The sequence below is a fragment of the Falco peregrinus genome, chromosome 14, assembly GCF_023634155.1.
Source record: "Falco peregrinus isolate bFalPer1 chromosome 14, bFalPer1.pri, whole genome shotgun sequence".
In the NCBI taxonomy this organism is placed as follows: Eukaryota; Metazoa; Chordata; class Aves; order Falconiformes; family Falconidae; genus Falco; species Falco peregrinus.
Window position 1 is genome coordinate 16,834,413 of NC_073734.1, and position 26,311 is coordinate 16,860,723.

A 26,311-nucleotide genomic window follows, 5' to 3' on the forward strand; every position below is an offset into this window, starting at 1 on the left:
ACTGATTTGCCTCAAAAGCCGTTTCATATACTCTAGGGCTCACAGCTACAGTTGTAAAATCTTTTGCTTGGAATGTATAATTTTTATTAAATTATGAAGATGAAGACATGTAAATATCCATGCTTAATAAATAAGACTAGATAAAGACATGTAAATATCCATGCTTAATAAATAAGACTAGATAAAGACATGTAAATATCCATGCTTAATTACCAGAATCTGTGCTGTCTAGGAACCCTTTGGAAAAAAGTGAATTCCAAAACCAGGAATATAGATTAATACGGTTTGTCATGTATTACTATCCAGGGTTCAGGTATGATAAAGTGGCCCAAGACATGCTGCATGCAGCTTATTCCTCCTGGAAATATTTGTATGGCAGTAATTTATCTACTCAGTGAAGACATGAAGGCGCAGGGAAAATGTTAAAGAAAGCTTGAGGCTGCCAAAAATTTGAGAAAGGAAGAAATAGTGGAACAGCCATACAAACAATAAAACGGAACCAGGACCAACTAGCTAAGCCATGGGGTAAACTTAACGGCACATTTAATAAGCATAAAATGTAGTAAGTCCAAGAACAGGCTAGACACATAGGATGGGGAAACCTCATCCTAGGAGAAAGTTATTTTGCAGCTGCTTAAACATTTCTTGAAACTAAACGTTTTCACTAGCTTTTCTGACAGCTACATAAGAAATCATTCTGGATTTAGTTTCGTAGTCAGGAGGCAGGGAACGACCACAGAGATTAGGGTAGAGCCGTAGTCATTGCTGCAACATCAAAATACCTTTAAGAAAAAAAAAGAAATTTAAGCAAATTCAAAAATCTAAGAAAAAATTAAATTTTCAAGAGTAATATTTAGAGGAGAAACTGAATTTATAGTTTCAAATAGATCATCTGCTAACAAACACATTGCTCCAAGCTGAGGGTACAAACCTCATGTTATTCAACTGTTCTTTCCCTTTATATTTAAACATTTCTCCTTCTGCACTTCAAAGGGAAATTAAAGCTGCAAAATAAACTTATATTTATCACTAACATAAGTGATTGGGAGGACAAAACTCTGAGATGAGTATTCAAAAGCTTAGCCCCCATGAGGCTCAAGCGTCACCAAAATTTAACCACAACTTTATCATACAGCTCCTGCACGAAGGAAACTGCTGGAAGCTGTACTAGCAGCCTCATTTTGCTCCTTGACCTACTGACAACCTGCACAATAGAATCACCATTGGCATCTGGCACAGGAACGGGCAAAACTGTTGGTATTGAAAGCAGAATAGTTACGCTTTTTTTGTTATCTTCATAAACGTAAAGCTGAATTTTCAAAAAGGGAGATAAGAGGCTGTCAAGAGGTAAGGCAGGCTCAAACTGAAGTGCATGGGAAAGAATCGCTACCTACACACCACAAAGGCAGCTTGCTCAGGAGAATTATGATTTGAAAAGATGAGAGGAAAGAACCACAAAATTAGTTTTTAGCCCCAGTCCTTTAATAAGGATTACACTCAGGAAATAAAGGCATAACATCAAAGCATGAAACATGGCATGTGACCTGATGAATAGCTTAAGATACTAAACTACTGCCAGTCTTAGCATTAGGCTTTCACTTGACTCAATTATTTCTTTAAAAATCACTAAGTGGCAAACATGTATGGGTTTGTGCATGTTGAGATACTGCAATGGCATTCATATTCATCAAAACGCGGTTTAGTCCTGAAGTAGAGCGTCCTGAGCAGAATGAGAACAGAAGCAGTGGGCTAGAAAAGCTGCAATAGATCCTGTGGTTCACAGAATGGAAAACAAATGCATGTAAATTACACCTTCCTCTTTTCCTTTCCATCAGCTGCTCACACTAAAACAAATCACGCACTGAAGTGAATTTTGATTGTCATTTCAATTTAAGAATGCTAGAATGGAAAATCTGGATCAGACTATTCACATCCACTTCCAGGCAACGCATTCGTTTCTAGCGAAGGCAGACACCTGCTAAGCTACTTTCAGAAATTATTCCAAAGTCAATTTGCCAGCAACGTGCTTTTCCCTTCTTAACACCCTCTTAACAGCCGATTGTGTTTCATAGGACATCCTGGATCACTTGGGTGTTATTTTCCTACATACATTTCACCCACTGGTTCAAAAACTGACCTACAACTCTTAGTACAAAAGTTTGAAGGCAGCATCTAGATTTGTAATTAAAATAATAATAATAATAATAATAGGCACTGAGGAGTCCTCCTCAATCAGGCAGTCCTTCCAATTTTTCCCTCAAGTACTGAATGTTTCACAGCTGTAGGTTGATAAGATTTCAATGGAAAGTAATTTTTTAAATTTTCCATTCATTTCCAAAACCTCAGCTGCTACAAATGGCATAGTTTTCAAAATTTCAGAATAATGCACCGAAAAGTACAGTATGAATGCCGCTAACAGACAGAGACACATCTATTTTAATTTCTCTTTATTCAGATTAACGGAGTTTAGTTAGATGCTGCCCTCCCTAAGAAAAAGGTGCACAGGCACCGGTAGCTGTTGGAAGTAAACAGCTGGGCACAGAAAGACACAGAAGACTGAATGATACTACCCTTCCAAATGTTTTCTAGAAAATACTTCAAGTATGAAATATGGCAGCCAAACACTACATTCCCAAGGAATAGCATTTCACTAGCTTCTGTTTAATGTAAAAAATTAAGCATGCCAATCGCGTATAGGAGTCAGCCACAGACTAACGACACTTTAAAAAAATACGGAGGGATATGTACTACTAATTGCTGCACATCTGTTGCCCACTTTTCCATGATGAGCCATATCTATATTTTCTTTCTTTGAAGATTTTTTTTTTTTTACAATAAAAAGTTAAATAAATAACCTAAAAAAAGACTCATCAGAGAGCTAGCAAAGAAGCAACACATAGATTAGCAGAATACATGCAGTCTTCAAGCTAGAGTTCTGTTTTCTACCACGCTATCCATAGTATGCAGCAAGGAAGCAAAGTTTCCACATGCAATATATATACTATTAATAAATATTTGTCACATCCCAGTAACATTATGGAAGGCTAATGGAACAGGTTAACTCCTTGAAAAGCAGCAGTGAAAATAATAGCTTGTGCAAATCTTCTATTGCAATGCCATTAGGAGTCAGGACAGTCAGAAAATAAATGTACCAAAACTTCCTTTCCCATTCCATTTGAACTGATTGCCCACAATAGAAACAAACATTTCCTGTGACATTAAGTTTTCATCGGCTTCTGTGATTCCCAGTTCACTCAGTCTTTTCTTGAGCATCTGGCTCTTCTTTGCAGAAGTAGCCCCAAGTTCATTTGCAATTTCATAGTTGCCTTCAGTTTGTTCAGAAATCTCAGCTTGCTCATAGAGCTCCAGCTCATCAGTTATACATTCTGGTAGTCCTTGCCTCAAGCCCTCTACACGGGCTGTCCCATCACCTGACTGGGTAGGCTCCGTATTCCCTAGGTCAGGAAACAATAAGAATGTCATCAACAGTCACACAAAACAGCCAAATCATTTAAAATTCCTGGACTTAAAAGTTTGCTTGAGTCTGAACATTTTCACTTCACCCCACTCACTTTTTGGATAACTGCTTAGTGACAGGCACATATCCCAAATGCACCACAAGGTGCTTGAGAAAAAGGTTTATTCTTGAGATGACTTCAAGTTGTCAAGTGATAGCGATACTAGAGAAAATTGCAGTGGGTTTACACGTTACACTTAGTGACTTCTTGAATAAGACATTATATAGAAATATATAATTTTTATTTTATCATTTGCCATTTTATCTACTGCGGAGAAAAAATTCTGCATGGGAGCGCGTCTCAGCTCTAATGCACAAAAGAAGAAATTAGCAGGGAATTATCATGAACCAGAACAGCTGTAAGAGAAGCCATGTCTGCTATTTCGCTGGTCACACTCTTGTTTCTGTATGACCCAAGGAGGCCATACAGACATACAGGCTCTGCCTAGCAGGGAGCACAGACCATGTGCATAAGGACTTTACAGTGGAAGTACGTAAACACGCCACGAAGCACAGACATTCACAGTTTCTCTGCAGCAAGTTAACCCTTTAGGAATTTCCAGTGTTCTGAGAGTTATGAATAATTATTTCAGCTAAATCAATCTAGACATTATTAGAAAATTTAAGAGACTTGATTATGAATTATACAATCCAAAAACTGGGTAGTTTTAGGAGTTTTTTCTCCTAAAAAAAGGAAGAGAAAAATACCTTTTGTTATCTCTGCTGAAGTATCCTTTACATCAGAGGGCATTGCTGGTCTGACCAGGACTACACCATATCCTTCATTATTATGAATCATATTATTGACCATGGTTATCTTAGGGATGTCGTAATGTTCATCTAAGAAGTTCTACAGCAAAGAAACAGAAATCCAACATGTTATGTCCAGCTAAAGGGGTGCAAAACATTCCAGTTCGAGGTAGAATCAGTTCTATGTATTGGCTAGAATTTTATTATTTGCCGATGAAATAAAGAAATAAAACAAGTATACTGCTTCAGTGGATCAAGCAAAGGCAAACAAGTACTGTTAGCATCATATGCAACAGAAGAGTTCTACCATAAAGCAGCAAGGTGACAAGCCACCAAGGTTATTTGCATTAATTCTAGCAGCTATAAGCTTTTCAAAAACAAGTACATTCTGCCTTGAACTGACCTTTATAAGTATTCCCTCCTTGCAGTGGTGTATGCCACTGTCTAACACGGTACACGTACTACCTGGATATATTTCCACACCAGCACCCTACAAGATAAAATTGATGGCAGTTCACAAATAGTTCAGGCCCATTTCCAATTTAATCTGACAACTCCATTACAGATCTTTGTGTTTATCTACCAGTTCGTGCAAAGCAGAATTGTGTTACCATTCCAGCTTTACAGCTTTGTTAACCAACTTGAGCGGCAATACTCAAGGTTGAGGCCCCATGGATAATATTATTGCCACCAGTCCACAAAAGCTCTGGTAAAGAGTAACTGCACAGCCTTGCATTACTTTCTCATTCTTTACAACATTCAAAGCCCCATCATTCTTCAAAACATCCTAATCAAGAGTTCATTTCTGTGTTCATCATCCTTCTGTAAGGATCAATGGACAAGGTGTCCAAAAAGGGCATTTAATTTTTAGAACAAATGCAACATTTAATGAGAAATATTATTTATGGGCAGAGAAAACAGAAGATTACTGTAAAAGTATTCCAGGACATGAATCAGTCCAGCAATACAGCAACGATTATTTCACAGATGTCCCCTGTTACTACATCATTTTCATATCATCACACAGAAATCAGCATGAGACACTTCACTAGATATTATTGACGGCTACAAGACCCTTGGGACTAATCTCTGAAACTCAATAACATGTAGCTGTCCAAAATGAATTTGTAAAGGTTCTCCCAGGAGCAACAGAAGTCACCCTGTTCTGGATGGCATTATTTCCAAGCAGAAACCTTTATTTTAATTTCGGAAATAAGTCAGAGTCAAGAATTTGCTTGTACCTTGGCACCATACAGATCTGACTTTTTCATTACTAGCTCAGCTGATGTCCGTACTGTTACGCCTGTAGTTTCACATTGTAACACACAATTCTCCAGGGTGGTTTTCCCATGATGGACATCTACACACACAGAAAACATTGTTAAATGAATCAGTTATGCAAAGGCAAACCCCTCCTACAGACAGGTGGACTTGTAGCATTTTTGCAGTGTGATAAAATCACTATTTTAACTTTATCCACTTTGGATTAATTTTAATGATTTGGTCATGCATAGTTTGAACTTATGCTATTTTTCTGGTATAAGCAGAAACACTGCTGCTAGGGAGCACTGACCAAAGATTTGTCTTAGAAGTTTTTTGGCTTTCTGGCTTTTTTTATGGAAATCGACAACTATTCATTACATTCCTAAGAGACTTTTGATTTAAAGATACTAAATACATGTATACAGGTGTTAATAAACAATTTAACATGTTTAGAACCAAATGTCTGTTGAGGCAAAGTATTAACTAGCACCTTCTGCAAAGACAGAAGTCCATGGCCAACAAACTCATTAGATACAACTTAGGATTATTTGAACCTCAGTTTGAATGTGTTGTCAGCAAAGTTCCACACTATTTCTATAGCATATGCCATTCCTCAGTGGAGAGCTGGCTGGGTTCAGCTACAGCTGAATATTGCCATGGTGGTTCTTCTGTGGAAAAAGGAATTATTTCCATTTCCAGGTAGCCTGACACCAGCTGTGCAGCAGTCAGTCAGGTTGCCTCAACAGCAGAAAAATGATCAAGTAAAATGATCTTCTCAGAGTATGAGAATAGAACACAAGAGCTACAATAACTTTAAAGTAAAAAGAGTAGAAATTATTTTGATGTCCACATTATTAGCAAGTTAAAAAAATGGGGAAGCATTGATATTTATACCTGTAGGGCTCCTCTCTACAATACTTCGTTACAACTAGTGAACTCCAACACTAGGTCTCGGCTTTAATTCTAACAGTAAATTGTGAAAGATTCACAAGAAGGTAAAGATGCTTTTATACTTACTTAAAATCCCCTCCACAGCATCATGTTGTACTAACTTCAAACTGGAGATCTTTATATTGGCTCCTGTACAGTCAACAAAGTTGTCTCCTTTCCCTCGTTTTTCTATCACAATATCATCTGGCAGGCCATAGCCTTAAAGCAGAGATGAAAGATGCAAGTTTGATGAATAACTGGTAACAGTCAGGTGCTCAGTATATAGTAGACATTTAAACTAAATACAGAGGTTTAAAACTTGAAGTCTAATACCTTGAATGGGATTTTCCACCCAGTGGTGAAGCTACACCTTACATGCTCTCTGAACTCAAAACCAAACTCAAAAGTTACCTTACTTGAATGACACACAACAAAATGCAAAGTTATTTTAGACAGCTGAGCAAAAGCTTAAGTGAGCTCACCTTTGCCAAGGCCAAAGTTCCTACTCCCAAAAGTTACAACAGAGCAGGGTGATGCAGTAACCAAGGACACACAAGCATCTGCAGCCTGCTTTCAAAGTACAGTTGACTAGAGCAGGCTGAGGTTCCAAGGAGCACGGGGCCAGCGGGAGGGGAGCAGTCACTTCCACAACACAAGGAAGCAAGTGCAGAGGACTTGATATTGCTAGTAAGCTTCACTCAACTTCCCGATTTAAATGAAACTTGGGTCAAAATTTAATGTTCTTGTGTTACATGGGCTTCCAGATTAAAAAGAAACTTTCACAAGCATATGACAACATTGATTTACTAAGCCATCCACAGTTGTCAGCATTCAACCACTTACAGGGGAAGTTATGAGCATGTAAAGCTTTTATTGCTTGTCACTGACAAGAATCATGATAAGGAAAGCAATAATGCAACATCTATTAAAGCAGCGTGAGTCCTACCATTTCCTGAAAGCACACACAAACTCAGATAAGAAGTGCCTGAGCAGGATGCTAGCTTTTAACCAAGTACATAAATAAATACTCTAATGTGCAAGTAGTAAGGTTAAAAAAGAAAAAAAACCTTTGAACAAGAGTTGGCAGAATTAAAGACGGCAGATTTAATGCAAAGTTAAGTGATTGATACTTCAGCACACTATACTAGCTAGAAATCTTTTCCCACCTGCTACTGATTTACAGTCACCCCTGGAGGGGAGGTGGCATGGGGCAGTTTACTTCCAGTACGTCAAAAGAGAACACCACAGGACAGCAATGGCAGATGTAGTTTAACTTCACCCCACTACAGAAAGGGGTTATTATCCAAGGCAAGAGTTTTGGGAATAATTAATTGTCCTACAGACTGCCTGTCATTTTTCTAACCATGCTTTTAGCTTGCTTTACACTTCACCTCTGAAGCAGCAGCTCTAGTAAGAAGGAAGCCAGCGACAAGACAAGGAATAGAGAAGGAAAGATCCACCTGCTATCAAGTGGTGTACAACACACAACGTGGTCATGGCTCAACAACCTGCCCATAAGCCAAGTGACTCCACAGGAGCTAAAGGTATTTCTCATCCATTAACACTGATCACAGATACTAGATGGGCTGATGCTACAGGTTCCCATCCAGCTTGAACAACCACCGTACAAGCAGAAGGAAAGTTCTTAGGTGCCTTTGCTACACGTTTTTGCCACGTGTTAACGTTACCTTTACCATGATTTCCTGCAGCTGCTACTGCTTAACCTTATTTAGTTCTTGTCAGTTTTTTATCCCTGACTTACTAATCCTCTTACTTTCAACCTTACTACTTACTTGTACAGTGGCTTGAAAAAAATAAAACCTCTACTAAGCAAAGTGACATTATATCTTTGTTAAGTCACCCCTTCATCCCAAGAAGGCCACCAAAACCGCCAGCTGCTCAGATGAGTGCCAGCAAAATCTTTCTTGATGCTCCTACTTCAAACACTTTTGGCCACTACTATTGCTATAAAAACTTCTCTAACAGCAGTCCGTATAAGAAGATTAAATACCCTGACATGTACCCATTATTTAGAGAGTGGTTCACACTAAAGATACATATTTATATGCCTTGCTCCTTAAAATAGAGCAGCTCATCCTTTAATAGATGTGCTATTGCACTATTTGTATTACTTTTTCCTTAAAGCTAGAAAAGCAATAAAAACCACCCCACACAATTTTAGCACAATGACATTCTTGCAGATAAATAAAGCACTTTGAGGTCCTTCATCCTGCAGGTGCATTGTCTATCAGCACGCGTATCTATGTAAAACACACACACACAAGAGAAGGGCAAGAAAGAAAATGACACTTATAAAACAAGGGCAAGAAAAAGTCCAGAACAGCAGGAAATTAAACTCCCAGCCTTCTTCCCATTAAATAATTTTGACAAGACAAAAATGCAGCCAAATAAGTATCTGAACAGCTGCACAAGCCCTAGTGATACAGAGACTTACACTGCAGCAGAGTGTGCATGCCTAAAGCAGAGGAATTACACTGAGAAATCAAGAATCACAAGGAAGAGATAGCAACATATCTTAGACAAGGCAGAAGTATTTAAAACACATAATTTGATAGAAAAATGGAATTGTGCATGCTATGTCTGTTTCTACAGGAAAAAGTACATGTTAAGTCAACAGCTCCCTCCTCTACCCATGCACCTCGCATAATGCGGCTTGACACTGGTAGCCACCCCGACCCCCCATCGCTGTCACGCAAAAAGGGCCATAAGCCAGGTTCTAATAGCACTTGGCTCTTCCTCTCCGCATTCACCAGTGCTATACTGGTAATGAGACTCAGAGCATACCTCTGAAATAGATTAAGACATGCAAAGAACAAGGGCAGCTCTCAAGCACTTTTAAGTTACCAGCTGTAAAAACTGAAGCCTCTCAGAAAAACTATTGTGCTTCTTAGATTACCAAAAAAAAAAAATATCAGCAAGTCCCTCATGTTTCTGTTGAATCCTCTCTACTATCTGTATAATCAGAATTTATCTAGACAAATAGTTAGGAAGAAATGATGAATTTGCTATTAATCAGCAACACTTGCAGTTTATTTGTAGAAGCAACTATGCCTAATGAAACAGCTTACTCCATGCCGCATTAGATATGGCTCCACATGCAGAAATAGGAACGCTTTGAAGAAAAAAATCAAATATTCCCAACAAACTCTGCAAAAAGTAAATCCTTATGCAGAGTTAAAGACACTCAGTTCACTTCATTTTAAGGACCTTTAAGCTAGCAAACCTTCTACCTTCTAGTTCAACTGAATCAGCAATGCAGAACATGCCATCTACAACATAACGACCAGGACAGATGATGACACTGTCTCCTTCGTAACAGGCATTTACAGCTGTCAGCGGATCATTGTGAAACTGTGAAAGACAAACACACAATCAGCTCCTGAAGAACACTATAAAAAATGGAATGCATTTATGCCCTTAAAGCTTTGCTTTTCAATTAAGTGTTGTTGGTTTTGCTTGGAAGAAACCCTTTTTAATGGCACCAATAATACACAATTTCTACTTTGAATTCAAGAATCATAGCACTACGGACAAAAACAGCCTTAAAACATTCCTTTGATGTTTGTGTCATGTCCATTCCCCCATGAGAAAACTGGGGCAGAGACACAGATCGAAGAGCATATGCACCAGAAAGGCAACCTCAATATGGCCTTGGTTACAGGCCAACATCTGAATTGTGCCTCAAGTGCCTTGCCATGAATGACTGAAGAAATAGATGACAGAAGGTAAAGAAAATTAAGGAAAACACAAACAACTCAGCAACTATATTTGAGCTGGCCTGAACACTGACATAACCCTTCGGGGGTCCTGGTGCAAGTCACCCCAAAATAGAGTTTAGATATTACTGTGGCAAACATGGGGACCACATGGTCCTTTTTATTGTCTAAAAAGGGCAGGCTAATATCCTTCACAACTATTACTGGGGGATTCTGTATTGAAGAATAACAGAAAGAACAGAAAAACTGCACATTTATTGCTTCCCAGCAAATTCCAGGGTAAGTATAGTGAGAGCATTTCTCAATTGCCAAATCAGAAAACCTGATTTATAGCCCAAAAGTTAATCCCAGATCTTCCCTGTGGCTCCATTTTGGCCATCTGTAATTCATGAACTTGATCAGAATACAGCCAGCAATTTAATTTGGGCCCAAGGAATCCAAACTGCTCTTAACTGTTGAAGTAGCAAGTCCCGTCTGAATTCACTAAAACTTAATGTATCTCCTACACAGTACTAAAGCAACAGAATGACATTTCTCTCTTCCAATTCTAGATCATTATCAGTAGCATCAAGAGACACAAGTATTTCAAGACTAAATGTAAGTATTGTACAATGAAACACAGTAAAGTAATTATTACAGAAAGTTTATCTCATTTCCTACACACAGGAAGGAAACTGCTTGTATGGAGTACTCAGACACAAATGAATTAAAGAAATTACTTGTATCATCCAGTCTCACCACTCACTGTTTAAATTACAGTGCTTTTTTTGAACTGACAAAAAAAAAAATAACACTGTGCAAACATAGTATCTTGCACTTGATAAACTTATTTTCTCCTCAAAAAAAAAGGTGGAAGAAAAGTATTAGCAGACAGACAATTCCTGTTGCCATACCTGTATTTCTAGTTCTTCACCACAAGATTCAGGGCAAAGTTTGTCCCTTAGCAATGACTGCAGCAAACTTGCCACCATGACTGAGGATACAACATGAATGACCTTGGTACCTGTTGGTCTCAGCCCTTTAGCTTGGGAACCGCTGTGTTTCTGGTAACCAAACACATACCTAAAACAAGAGCAACAAAGCCATCAGCTCTTTCTTCAATAAGGAACGTACACGTAGCCTCCTATATGGCCCTCCTCCTTGCCCAAAACCAAGGTACCTCAGCAGCGGATTCTCAATTAGTTTTAGCTTTTGTTTTAAGTGCTCTATTTTCTCATACAATTTTAGTCCTTCCACCATGGAGACATTTTCTTCTTCTGAGTCCGAATCACTGCTTGATATGCTGTTCCTCACATCTATAAACTTCCTGTAAAGCTCTTCACATTGAGACAACAAGTTCTGGTAATCAGCTGCAAGCCCAGAAGGCACACGGTGTTCAATGATGTCATAATGCCTGCAATTCAGAGCAAGAGGTCACTATATTTCACATCTAAAATTTTGAAAGATCAAATATAAACCCAGAGAGAACCCGAAGAGTTCTGCTTCGGTGCTTTAATCAAGATTCTCTGCAGTCTGTATCAACACTGCTCAATTTTTTTTTTTTCCCAAAGTAGCAAAACCAGAAATCTGAACAGACACAAACATACTCCCTTTCTAAATAGTTGTCCACCTACCTTGGAAGATTATACACAGTTATCAGAAATGCATTCTGAAACAAAGGCATAAGCACAGCAACTCAAAAAAAGAGTAAGAATTTAGGAAGTAATTTGATATAAAAATTAGTCTATTTTTAAGCATTTATTAGAAACACTGAGAAAATTGTATCTGAAATAGAAGAAAAATCCTATAATGTGAAGTCTCTATCATCAACAGTCTAACCAATTACCTGCACAAAAATGCAGAATGGATAAGAAAGGTATTACCAGCACCAGGTGAAGATGTGAAGGCACTGCATTGTAAAAAGTTTGCACCATCCCAAGAGCATCCTCTACAAAAGAAAATGCAGGCCAGAAAATACAGCCCAAAGCTGCATTGCCACAGTCAGAAAGATGAGGATATTTGCCAGCTAGACAGTGTCATGAAATCCAGGGCCAATCACATGGGACCAATTATGATCACAACAAAAAAACTGGACAGCAATTAATGATACAATTAAAACAAGATTTAATTATCTCACACCATTTTTGTAGGGAACCAGCTGAACATAGTATAAATAGCTCTATTCAAGAGGGCACATGAAATAAGAGCAAAGATATTCCCTCAATTTTCAGAGGCTCCTTAAAGGGTGCACATGCTGCAAAGAGCAAGAAAATTTGTAGTCAGAGCAGTCAGTATCTATATAGTTACAATAAACAGAGCGTACAGAAATAGAGCCTCACAAAGTTTTGGCAATAGGGTTCTCAGAGGCAACAGAGTTAGTCAGTGCAGCATGATTAGCATCAGAAGATTTTATAGCAATATAGTAATATTAAATATTTGAAGGAAACAACATTGTACATAATTTGGCCCCAAAATGCATGCCGCACATTTTACAACTGATCGCTATGAAAGCACATAAAACTATGTGTTTTTTCAAGCTTTAGTTAAACAGTTCATACAGCTTTACTTGCCTCAGAAGACTAGTACAGCCTAATGTACAGTGCAAAGATACTGTCTGTTCTCATTAAAACAGAGCACACCAGAGACCTGAAAAGTTTAAAGCATCATATGTTTCCATGCATTAAAGATTAATGTTATTTCTGAGCTGATACATCAGTGCTTAGATCACAACACAAGATAACAGCAACATCAGTGTAACTTGGCAGACTGGCTTTGTATCAAGCATCGTATGGGAGAATAAGAAAGGATAACATTTACTTTTCTCCTTGAAGATGTTTAAGCATTTTGGATTCTCACCAAACTGGCTGTAAGGCCACACACAGAATTAAGAAGTTATCCCATGGCACACCGTTTCATTCTGGTTTCATCCCCTGCAAAGTCTCCATAAGGCTCCAAAAACTCAACAGAACAGCCATTTACTGGAGCACACAAGTGTAAATACTTCAAAAACACATACAATTTCCATATACAACACTTCGTCCCAATTTGTATGATCTCAGAAAAACACAGGCATATCAGAGTCCTTAAATGTCACATTGTGTCCTGTTTGAAAGAGAGGCCTGCAGCCACCTTTATAGTGTAGGTAGTTATACTGATTTTCTTTGTAAATCACATTCTATATTCGAGCACATGTAATGCCATATTCTAAATAGTATTTCAGGGTGGGTTATAAATACTGATGTAGCTCCCCAGCATCATAAATTATCAAACCTTGATCTGAATGACACAGAAACTTCCAGAAAATAATGAGGTTAAGTTATAATAAGTAAAGAAAAGGAACTGAAAAATAATCCTTATGAAAGACTTGAGAAAAAGATAGCGTGTCAAATCTCAGAGGAAAAACTACACTAAAAATCACTTTTCAATTATTAGCTCCAGGTACGTTTTACAGTGTGTTTTGGTTATTTAGCAGCCTCAAAAATAACCAGATTGCATCCTCGTGCACTGCTTCAGTTCCATATGGCAGGACAGCATTAAAAGCCCACCTTCAGATAACCTAATGCCGACCAGTCCCACGAGGGAAAGAAATGCACACACTCCTCCTTCAGCATGACCAATTTACATGGGTTTGGCAACATTCAGCTCCGTTCGGATTGTTACGCTATGCCCAGAGGTATCAGAGCACCCCAGGTGAGCTCTAACTGGGATGACAGTGCAGCCCAAGCCGAGGGCAGCTATAGCTGGTTTCGGAGTGCCATCTGATGGAAGGTCAGCGAGTGCAGGGAAACAACGTTCAGAAGTCGTTGCAACCTCAGTCGTTGCACCCCCTTTCCATGCAAAATGTTGACCATCAGACACCGAATGCTGTTAGAACACACTTGATGTACCAGTGACCAGGGTTGGGTTTTTTAAATCTAGTTGCGCGTCACTGTTCCCACGTCTACCCTAGTAATATCAAGGGTGTTACACTTACAATCTCAGTCGAGGCTCAACACATCGCACAAAGTAATCAAAATCATCCTCCTCCTCCTCATCCCAGGTCCTCCAGATGCACTGGTAGAAGAATCTTTTGGAGAAAAGCAAGCATTTAGTCACACAAAGGAGGCCACACTTACCCAAGCAGAGGTGACAGCACTGGAAACACAAATGTGACCAATTTGAGAATTCATCTCTAAGCACCACCTCTCACTAATTCCACTTTACTGTCCTGTAAAGTATTTCACATACAGAGAAGTTATCTTTCTTGCCTGTTGTTTACCTGCATAAAGATTTTTATTTTGTGTATCTAAATCCAAAATTCATAATAGCCTGAGTCCCACTTTCATCAAAACAGAGCAAAAGCTGGATTTGCAAACAAGAGTTACACTCTTAAGATCCTGAGGCTCTTTAGTTGTTTGGTTTAGCCAAGCATGCTTCAGTTAAGCTTTCTTTTTGACAGTGAGTTTGTCACCTCCATCGTTCAAGCTTAGATCTCTGTACCAAGTAATTCACAACAGAATATATCTCTTCTCCCCTTTTCCTCCCGCACCCACCACTTCTGAAACAGCACATTTTCTAGACAGGAAGGTCATTCCTCCTATTTCAGCTTTTTCATCCAGTTCTACCACCTATTTGTAGATCGCTTTCAAACAGCATGTACAATATGAAATCAAGGGAGATGGAAAAGAGACAGAGAGATGACAAAGAAAGGAAACTAAAAGAAAGTTGTGAACGGACACCAAAAGAATCAATAGCAAACATAAGGGAGGAGGCAAAATGCAGAAAAAAGAAAAAGGAAAAAAGCCACACAAATGATATAGAAGAGAAAGGAACACATCACTAGAGCAAGCAAGGTGATACAGTCCAAGGAAATCTGGGGTGGAGAAGACAGGGAAAGCAACACAATTTACATTGTTTTATGTATTATGACACTAGGATGCAGCTAGATGTACTTTGTAGCTGCAGAAGACACCACAGACTTTCTTTTTGAGCAGTTTCCTTATAATACCAGTCATCAGATTGACTTTGGAAAGCTTGGCTTGTGGAGCTGCCAGCATAACCACAAGAACTCAGAGACCACCCACTGAATATCATCAGAGTGTAATTGTTAAAGACAAAAATTAAACCTTGAGCATGTTCCTACCTGACATGCTCTACGGCTAGTGCTGTCTGGTCAAACTCCCCTGACTCGTCATACACAACCCACAGCTCCTGCAGTGGTAGCTGACGCTCCTTCAGCTCCAAGAGCTCCTGCATGCACTCCAAGGTAAAGGTGCTATCCCGTGAGTCACACAGGAAAGGCTCACTCAGTTGCACAACTGCTTTCAGAGCAGAGTACTCCACATCAACCACCTGTTGGAACAAATAGTACTTCAGGTTTCTCCAAACCTTAGGTACAGCGGAGGAAGGCGACCTATTCAGCTGAAGCGAGAACCCCAGAATTAAGCTTCTCAGAACCATACATCTAGAGCCTTTTCCACACTCCAAACTTTGTCCAAACCCCTCATAATACTCATACAATGCCAATAAGTTGCTTCTCTATTTGGGTTTTCTTTGTGGGTTTTTTTTTTTTTAAAAAAAAAAAAAAACAGGAAAAAGCAGCATGCTCAGACTCAAACAAATCAATACCTTACAGTTCTTAGAAACTCCTTTGGGACTAATTTTTCAAAGTGCCCACATGACACAAACAATCACAATCCAACAAGTTAGTCTGGGCCAGTGAAAGCCTTTTTGTCACTAACTGGGCTGAAAAGCTGAGGGCTATAGTTTTTCCCTCTTCAAAAATGTAACAGAAATGCAAGTTTGAACATCCAAGGTTTGCACAAAGATGTATGACCTGGACGCTGAAACACCTAGAAAAGGAGTATCCCAAACCAGCAAACCCTCAGTGGGTCTATGACAGGAGTATGCAATGTGGAAGACCTACTGTCAATACCAAGACGGGTTAAAAGGAAGAATTTTACTGATAATAAAATAAATCAACGAATGATTAGAGCCTAATATTTGAAAAGACTACATTACAATAGCCAGCTCTGGACCAAGTACTTATCTCCCCTCTGTGCCCACAGAGATCTCCTTATGGCTCACTCGCACTGACTTGACGTTTCCCCTTCCAGTCTCAAGCACTGAGCCCTTTGAATAAATTCCTATTGCCCTAGCCATCACTGGCAATTAGATATGAAAACATTACTATTTCCTACCAGCTCATAAACTTCATCGATAAATGATCTGTCTGTTACAGAGGTAAATTATGTCAATCGGAGGCAAATGCCTATGCAACTGCATTCCATTTACCTCAACGAGGACGTCAAACACATTGGTGCGCCAGATTGCCTGCCATCCAGATGGTTCAAGGACCTTCTCCAGGTACTCAGCTGTGAATTCTTTCACTTCAGAAGCTTTGCAGTCAGCTAAAAAGAAATTGAAGGCAGTACATTTATGCAAGGAAAGAAAGAAAAGTCCTCCAGATCACTGGAAAATGAAAGTCAACACAGTTGAAACAGTCCTCTACCACATCTCAAGCTGGACTTCATTCTGTTTCACTCATGATAACCATCAGCATCTTTGCCGTCTGTCTCAGTACTGAGAGAGCTGGAGAGCCATCTGTTCTGTGCTTCTCTGGAAGAAGAGATCCAGTACTCAACCTCCCAGGTACTGAAGGTTTCCGTGCCAGTGGCATTAAGCAGCTAACCTGTGCCTTATCTTAAACAGTCTTATTACACAAAGCACAGTTCTATTAAGATCAGTCAAAACAAGGCACAGAATCCAGTATTAGCACCTTTGCCTTCATTATTCAGATTTTATTTACTTACATTAAAACCATTGCCTCCTGGTCCGCCAGACAGATAAAGCAGCTGAGGTTACAGAATAAGCGACAGCAGGACACCACATCCGTTCTAGTCCCCATTATTAAAAGCATCTCATAGTTTAATATGGAATTGCCTCCATTTACATTGGATCATTTAAGCATTCACTAGAAGAAACCTGGCTATGTGTTCTTTTTCTATTAAGAGGTTACTTACCCAAGATGTAATCCTGGTAAGCTTTAAATCGCTCGTAAAACAAAAGATGTTCGGTATGAAAAATATCTGGAAAAAGCACATTCCCATCTGGCACAGTCCTTCCTAAAGCAGTCCCTGGTTTGTCACGACTGCCATAATCACTACAGGAATCATCATCTTCCCGGAGCAGATCTGGGGAGGAGCGGGCACAAAGCAAACCCAACAAACTGTCAGTTCAATGCAGCCATCACCCACTCCTCTATTCCCAAAGAATTCCTGTTCAGACCAAAATCTATCACGAACCTGCTTTCTACAACACAGCTTGATTTATCCTTGGTGAAGAGACTATCTTACTTGATTACCTGCTCTCTTCTTCAGAGTATCTACCCTGTCCCAAAGGAGGATCTCCCATTTATTGCCAGCTGTCCTGAGCTGCAGTTACATGCTAATTTACGTTGTTCTATATGTAGGATTTAAAAACCTTTAAGTAATACGTTACCGTTCATGTACATACGATGCCTTGCTAGTACACTGCCTGCATCACCCAGATGCAATATCAAGCAATAATCCAAATGACCTTGGAACATGCATAAAACCAGCAGATCCTGCACACAACTGATCCAAAATAACGTACAGGATTACTGTGAGCAAAGAACGAAACATAAGAGGCACAATAAAGCTGTAGATACTAGCCTCAGCTAAAGACATGTTTTCACAGGTGCCCTTTTCTTCTCTTAAGTATTTTCCTGTTCTTCAGTACAAGTATTCTGTTTGTATTTTGATCAACTAACGCAGTCTCCACACCTGAAGTCTCAATTCCAAGCAACATATTTCGACCAAAGGCTGCCGAGCCGTCCCGGGCAAACCGTCCGGCCCCTGCGCTGCCCCAAAGCGGGCGGGCGGTGCCCGCGGCCCTCCGGCGTCTCGGCTGGCCCCTGCCCTTCCGAGCGGCGGCGGAGCCGGGGCGCGCCCGGCGTAGGCAGCCCCAGCCCTCCCTCCCCGCGGCGCGGCCGCCAGGCACCGGCAGCCCCTACCTGGCTTCGCCGCCCCGGCGCGCTCCGGCGGCGGGGTCTGCCCGTCCCCCGGCGGGGTCTGCCCGTCCCCCGGCGGGGCGCCCCCGCTGCCGGCCCGCCCCGGCTCAGCCATACCGCCCGCGCCGCGCCGCCCGCTCAAATTTCAAACTGCCCCAGCAGCTACCGCTCTGCCACGTCACGGGCAGCGGCCGCCCTGATTGGCTAGCGGCAGCGCCGCGGGAGGGCGGGCGGCGCCGTGCCGGGGCCCTGCGGGGGGGGCAAGCGGCGCGGCGGGGCCTGCGGGCGCGTCCCCGCCGGTGTGCGCGTTACCCGCCGGTGTGCGCGTTACCCGCCGGTGCGGCCGTTACCCGCCCTTGCGCCCGGCGGCGGGGATGGCCGTGACCGGTACTGTGCCGTTAGGCAGAACACCGAGGTGCCCTGAGGGGCTCGTCCCTGCGGAGAGGGGTTTGAGCAGCGCACTGGGGGGAGAAGGATCAGTCAAGCGTCACCCCAGAAACCTAAAAAACCTCCAACAATCTATACAGTCCCCTCGTCGTCGTCCCCGCCCCTCCTCCCCCCCCCCAAAAAAAAAACCAAACCACAACCAAAGCAAAAACAAAAACTGTAACTCGCGGAGCAGTTTGCTCACGTAACTCCAGGAAGACAAGCTTTGCTTGTAACTCTGACCGGTTGCCACATAAAAGGCACTTGATATAAATTTAAAGCACAAGGCGTTTCCCCTCTGAATTTGCCATTGGTGCCACCTCCATCACAGTGTTACCATCTCTCATCCCTGTCCTGACATCTCTTTCCAATGCGTTTCTCGGCCCATCTCTTCTTTTCAAGCCACTGGTTGTGTTTCGAGCTCTGTTACCACAAGTCCCTATAAGGATTAAAGTCAAAACAGTGTAAGTAAGGTGGAGCTAAGCAGCTGGAAGACATTAGTATTGAACTGAGCAGATATTTAGCAAAGATGAGGAGACTGAAGCTCATTACAGTATCTGGGGACAGGCAGGAGCTAAGAAAAAAAAAATTAATCAAGATGTTCCAGGAAGAATACGCAGCGCCCTGTGCAATGCAGTTCAGAAGAAGCAGAGGATCAGTGTGCTGTGACGGAGATTTGGGATAGTACAGACTGTTCCCCAGGCGTGTAGGACGGCCACCGTAGGCCAGGCTTTACATAGCTGCTCCTGGCAACCCCATCTGTCAGGTCAATACCTGGGTTTGATCTGTATTAGCATCACAGGTTGTTGGCGTTATCCTGACATTAACAAGTGTAACAGTACACGGAGAAATTTTACATCGGGAAGCATTCCTTTCTCCTCCACACCATGGCTGTTTTTAAATAGATGTTCAAACAGTTCCTTCCCAACAGAAATGGCCACGAGGTGGCTGCCGCAGATTTCCAACATCACGATGAGACGGCGGCCAGCTTACAGCTTCTACTCGTTTACTTTCCAAGTATTAATTGCTTTTGCAGCAGCAGTGTAATGCCTACAGCAGTTTACACATTCAGAGTAAACCAACAGCCCTGTTTAGCCCGGCACTACACGAGCCTGAGTTGCCAGAGGTCCACTGAAATCGACCCTTGCCCATCCTAACCCCAGAAGAAAAAGAGTATCTTCATCCCCAGGACTTTTCTGCAGTATGCTATCAGAATTTAACCATTATACATGGGCATGTATGTTTAACCATGCTCATGTAGTTTTCATCTATCATAATTAGTTATAAAATTACACTAGAACATCTAAATCTCCCCCAAAATCTGGGGTGGGGTGGGGTGGTGTTTGGTTTTTGTTTTTGTTTTTTAAGGTCAGCCTTCAAAGCAGAGTGTTTTTTAATAGAATCATGGAATCATTTAAGTTGGAAAAAACCTCTGAGATCATCAAGTCCAACCGTTAACCCAGCACTGCCAAGCCCACCATTAAACCACGTCCCTAAGTACCACATCTATGTGTTTTCAGGGATGGTGACTCTACCACCTTCCTGGGCAGCCTGTTCCAATGCTTCCCCACCCTTGCAGTAAAGAAATTTTTCCTAATATCCAACCTAAACCTCCCCTGGTGCAACTTGAGGCTGTTTCCTCTTTTCAAGTCCCTTGTTATCTGGGAGAAAAGACCTACCCCCACCTGCCTACAACCTCCTTTCAGGTACTTGTAGAGGGCAATAAGGTCCCCCCTGAGTCTCCTTCTCTCCAGACTAAAAATGAAGTGGTTGTAAATCGGCAAGTTTTAAGTAAGTAAGAACTGGGAGTTTGTCCTCGTTAAACCTGCAGTAGCATTGAACATGGTATTATATTTCAAACAAGTTCCCCCATATTTAAAGAGTGAAGTAACACAGTTATTCACATAAATTCTTTGCTATAAATCCACAGCACTGAGATTCTGCAGTAGGTAACACACATTTGTTATCTTCACACAGAAGAATGTCTCTGATATGAAGGAAACTTCACTGAATGAATAAGGGTTTTGAACCCAACCTCAGCAACACACACTAGCAAAATTGCATTCAGGCTATATGCTGAGTCAGAAGGAGCAGCATAATGGTCAAAAAGAGAAAAAAAAACAGTAAGAAATAGTCTAACAGAGAGGAAAGATAATGGAGGGATAGTAGTAAGAACTTTCACAACAGGGGTGGGAATGAAGAGAATATTTGGAAAGAAAAGTACTGGAATATCCCGCCAAGATGAAGAAGGTCATCTTTTGGCACTTAGATCTAAATCACCCCTGGGATGTTCCTTGTCTTTTACTTTTTTCAATACCTAGAACAAAAAGAGACTATCAGCTTTAAAGGACAGAAATAGCAAACTCAACAGGAGAAGAAAACAAGAAAGGCCAAATAAAAGGGAGGAAAAGCAGAAAGCCAAAGATAGCCTGGAAGATAGGTGAGAAGCCAAACTCTCAGAAAAAAATCAGAAAATGTTTTTGTGACTACAGGACCACATGAACAAGCTTTTTTCCTGAACACAGGAGCTAAATAAAGGATTCAATAACAAGCATGAGGTGGATACAAAAGGAAAGAAAAGGGTAGCAAGTGAAGAACAAGCAAAAAACCTCATTCCATTATAGATTTTAGGTATCTGCTGTTCAGTCTCTGCTGTTACATAATTAGGTATGTAACCTTAGGCCCACAGTCTTGCCTCTATGTATAACTTTATGCATAGAGTAACTGTATAACCATAACTGTTTAACTGACATTATGGGTAAGCGGGTTCCCATATTATTTAAATATTTAGATTATTTTTTCTTTAATAGGTACAATGAATTCAGGGACTCATCAGGGCTTACAATGCGAAGGTCAGTTCTTTCACACCTGGGTGAAACATGGGCAGAACACTGCGAACAGGACAACCCATTTACCCCTATTTGTTCAGTTCTCAGGATAGCTGGAGGCAGAAAGTGTTCTATTCTATAAGAGGCTTCCACAATGTTCAGTTAATTATTCCCAATCCTTGCAACAGAGCTGTTTTACTTCAGAGAAACACAGTCCTAGCAGGGATTGCTGCTGCAGGCAACAAAGTCAGGGACTGATCAAGCTCCATTGTGTTCACAAAATTCCAGCCAAAGCTGGTTTCTTTCGCCTCATACTGGAAAGAGAAATTCAGTTCTCTTACAGCTGGAATCCTTCCATTTTCCAGCTTAAATGGGCACACACAATGCAGGACATCAGTTATTTTCTGGAACTTAAAACAGTTCTTTTTCTCCCTACAATGTTTATCCATCCAATTCATTCATGAGTGTGAATCAGCGCTTTCCTGAACCTCTTATGATAAGTCTCTCCTTTTGCACAGCAGGCTCCCCATTCCCCATAACTCACTAGTTGTCCTTCTTTGCACTTTTTTGCTTTTTTTCCTCAAGCAAGAGTGACCAGGTCTGTGTGAAGTGCAGAGGACTGGCAAGACTTTACATGGAACATTAATGCTCCTGAGTTTAAAGGAGGAAAAGAAAGTGGTTGCCTTCACACTTTGTGCTCAGCTCTCATACTTTGAATGAAATCTCATTGCTATTGCTCCTGTCGATGAGATGTGCGCACTTGAGTCACCTAGATGCTTCTGCGTAGCCTTATTTTAGGCCCCAAATATATTTGCTCAGCTGCCTTTCCCTTGAAATATTAAAACAGTGAGGAGTGCTAATACGCAGAACTCTGACTTTTGAAATCTTCAAAATAGACCTTCACTCAGAAATGTTACATGGCAAATAGTTTGCAAATCACAGAAGACCATTAATTGCTTTACAGAAACTGATGCAAGTCCAGCTACATAAACCTAAGGAAATGCAGAGAGGAGCTAGTGTCTTAGTGCTTGATATACATCTGGAAATGTATGTAGAGTGACATACCTGGATTTGCCTTGCTTACTCTGGACCAGAACGTCATTGTGTACCACTGATTTCACTGGAGCAACGTCTGTTCATGCCACCTGAAAATTTGATTCCGAAGTTAAAAACCTGAAGAAAAACACCAGAATGTTTTACTCAGTGTTCCTATCCAAAGAAAAAATACCTTAATTCTAATCTACTGATGAAAGACAAACCATTAGTTCTCTTTTGTTGACATACCTATATCTCAGTTAGGAGCACAAGCTGTTTCTGCTTTAAGATGTCTTAAAATAATATCTTCTTTGTCATATCTTATTAAAAGGCAAACTTAAAATATAAATAGAATAGAAAGATCAAATTATTTTATTACATGTAATAAAAGAATTGTTAGTTAATACAAGGCTTGCAAATTGGAACATGTCTGTGAAATGCGTGGAAAAAGCACTTGAGACAAGCCAGCAGAGACGTCATGATGGGAAAGAAACACGAAATATGCACAAAAGAAAAAAAAAATCTAAAAAGAGACTGCTAAATAAGATGGTAAAAACAAAACTGTGTACTTTTCCTCATCTTGACACACATTTTTCTTGGTTGCCATGGCAATCGCTTTAGTCTCCCTAGGCTTCCATTTGCCCATTATAAAATGCAGATAATATTTTTTACTGCATATGTTTCATTAGTTCATTTGCAAAGCACTTTTATGTCTGGGGATGAATGGTGCCACATAACTGTAGATTGCTGTTAATTAGTTGGGTTATTGGCTATAACTGATGTCCTTTGACAGGTATTTCGTCAGACTTGATTTTATAGCTGTATAAACTTAAAACGTTGTAAACCTAAATAAATTGAATCTAACCAGAGAAGCAATTAAACTTTTGAAAACCTGTATAGTTCCATTCCCTCAGAAAGTCAAATCTAGTTCTTTTTTATGAACTATTTTGGAGCTTCACATATGAGTTCTCATCCAAATGTCTACATCTATCAAAGGTGGAGCCGTATCACTGAGATCAAGACATCTGACTTCTAAAAGTCAGAAAAATTAGAGCTGGAAATCACCTGCTTGTATCACTGCTTGTCTCTTTATTAACAGAGGACACTTTCTAAAGTGTCAAATCTAAGATCTGAGTAGTTTTCAGAATCTGCTCAATATCGGCTTCTTCAGTGTGGCATTAGAATTGGTCTAACAGCCATCTTACATTTTCAAATCTCTATAACAGCATTGCTTATTTGGATTTTCCTCTTACAGGAAAGTAAGTCACCTTTAACAGCTTCCAAGATTCTTTAACTTTCTTGCAAGTCACCTTTAACAGCTTCCAAGATTCTTACTGCTTTGCCTGCTGAGTGTTGAGTTTTTCTTAACCACAAACATGCCTGGAATTGCTAACTCATTAATTTTCAGAAATGAAAGTTTCAGCTGACTAACCTTGCAAACTGAACCTTTGCTCCTCTTATCAAGGAGTTAGTAAAACAGATTTTAGCATTTTTGCTCACTGAAGAGGATACTGCAGTTCTGTTTTCAAGTTCCATTGAAGAGCAGGGATCCTTCAGGAGGATTAGAACTGGGTCCAGCTGAGGACTGATCTATTTTAGCTGGGGTTTTCTTTTTCTCCCTCCCCCCATTATTTCACGTATATTGAGACATACCTACCTCTCAGCTATGTTTTCATCTCAGGGAACTTTCAATCCAGGTACTGACTTACGGATGGAATCTACATAATGATGGAAATTCAAGTCTATGCAGATGACTGACTCCCTTGCAGCAGAAGTGCTATTGATCATGCTCCCTTAATACTGCATAGGCCCCTTCTCCACATACTCAGCTCTCTGGAGTCTTAATAGCCAAGCAGCAACCCTTTTTTAGCTGTTTCACAGTTGCCAAGAGCCCCAGAAAAATAGACGGGGCCTTACACAAGGTGTTCTTCAACTGACTACAGAGACACAAGAGGAACACAGCCGATAACAAAATGTTTTCTTTCTTTGGAGACAAACAATAAGCAAGCAGAATTTCCAACTGATGTTAAAATTGAAATTGAGTATTGATGGGAATAAATAGAGACTTTGGGCAAAAGCGGAAATGGTAAACAGGCTTCAGCTTTATGACTAACACTGTGAGATTTATTTATTGGGCGTTTAACATCGTATAACAGAGTGAATGCTGCATTTTGCCCTATTACTGTCAAACTTTTCATTGGCATTAGTAAGAATAGTCATCATTGCCATCGCTGGCCATTGATTTCTGCCCCTCTAGAGCTACTGACCACATCTTTGAAAGAATAGCAAAGATGCAGTGATTAAAGATAAGGATGAAATCATGATTACTGCAGATGCAGAACACAACAAATCATTAGGTATAATTATGTCAGGAAAAGGCATGCTTGAAAAGAATGAAAATCACTTGCACTAGTGATTTCACATGATCATTGCACCTCTCCATTCATTACAAACAAAACAAAATTGAATTTACTAATGATGCAAAAGAATGCAGCTGTTGGTGATGGGATATGTTGTTTTGATCAACGCTTCCTTTCCTTTCAGTTAAAATTTTGAACATTGCTGTTTAAAAGCAATTCTCCTATAATTTTGTGATAGTTCGAGTACTTTTGGTTCTTTTTTTCCAGAGGACAGCTGTGTCATCATTTTGACAACTAATGTGTAGTAATGATGGCTCTCGGGTCTTAAAAATTATCTACTTAAGTATGTCGGAAAAGAGATCAATTAGCATGAAGTGATTTCTGACAAACACTTGTCAGTGGGCTTATAATTATGTCTTAACAGATGGTAGTTTGAAAGGTTGGAACTATCTGAAGCGTGCTACTTCGACTGACAGCCAGGAACAGTGATAGGCAGTTCATTTTGGGCATTATAAGCCAGAATAAAGTATGCACGGGCACACTGGACTTCTCTAGTTGCTTTTCTGTTGTTGATTTGGTTTTCTGTGCTCTGCAATCTGCTGAGCAATTTGTGCATAATCACAATAATTTTACTACATACTACATAAATGTGTATATATAATAATGACACAACATGTAACTACATACACACTCAAATGATAAAGGCAACACTTTTTCTACTGGAATTCTTAAAATATTTTTCAATTTAAAAAATACGTCAAAGGCTTTTCAGTGAAAAAATATTTCAGACAAAATACAGGTTTTCTGCTCAGTACAGCACCTGTGACTTATAAAAGAACAGAATATGTGACCCAGTTATCCCTAACAATCCCAATCTGTTCATGATATTCTAGATAAAATTTGCATGAATCTTACTTTTTAGAGGTAGAATGGCATATAAGTTTGCATTCACAGGTATATAAGTTTCTAAATCCCCACAAAAAAATGTTAGTAACAAATTACCAGGATGAAAGTTATTGTTTTGTGTGGTTGTGTGGTTACCATAGTTTGTTGGGGTGGGGCTGGTTTGTTGGTTTGGTTGTCAGGGTGGGGGGGGGGGGGGGTGTAAGTAAATGGAATATAATATGGAGCTTCTGGGAGACCAAAACCATTCATAAGCTGGATCAAATTCAATTAACAGAACAGTTTGTATCAAAAAAGAAGCTTTTTTCCCAAAACTGCCAAAGCATATTTTGGCTATTTAGTGAAATGTTGTAATTCAAATATGACAATGAAAAGATGCATTTCAGCCTGTATACACTATCTTTAAATTATACCCACATTAATTAATAAAATAATGATTAAGTAGTGTGAAATAAAATTGTATTTTTCTTTTGAATGAACACTTCAGTTTTCTCTAAACCAATTTATCCTCTGTGGCCCTTTGAGTAGATGCAAATCTTACCCTTCAAAAACAGGGCCTTATTTATTTAAAA

At 40.1% G+C, this 26,311-nt stretch overlaps 1 protein-coding gene across 2 annotated transcripts; it reads right to left on the reverse strand.

Annotated features, from left to right (window-relative positions):
- Positions 1–1,460: 1,460 nt before the first annotated feature.
- SHCBP1 (SHC binding and spindle associated 1) lies at positions 1,461–18,314 on the reverse strand. 2 transcript variants are annotated; one of them, XM_055818851.1, is made up of 13 exons: positions 18,191–18,314; positions 17,178–17,348; positions 16,450–16,565; positions 15,299–15,507; positions 14,150–14,242; positions 11,357–11,590; positions 11,091–11,259; positions 9,712–9,832; positions 6,548–6,679; positions 5,509–5,627; positions 4,671–4,757; positions 4,226–4,367; positions 1,461–3,455 (listed from the first exon to the last, which is right to left on the reverse strand). In XM_055818851.1, exons 1-13 carry the CDS (start codon positions 18,300–18,302, stop codon positions 3,136–3,138), a joined length of 2,025 nt encoding a protein of 674 aa, XP_055674826.1. In that variant the 5' UTR covers positions 18,303–18,314; the 3' UTR covers positions 1,461–3,135. The 2 variants fall into 2 exon arrangements, with proteins under 2 accessions (XP_055674826.1, XP_055674827.1); XM_055818852.1 differs by lacking the exon at positions 4,671–4,757.
- Positions 18,315–26,311: the final 7,997 nt, after the last annotated feature.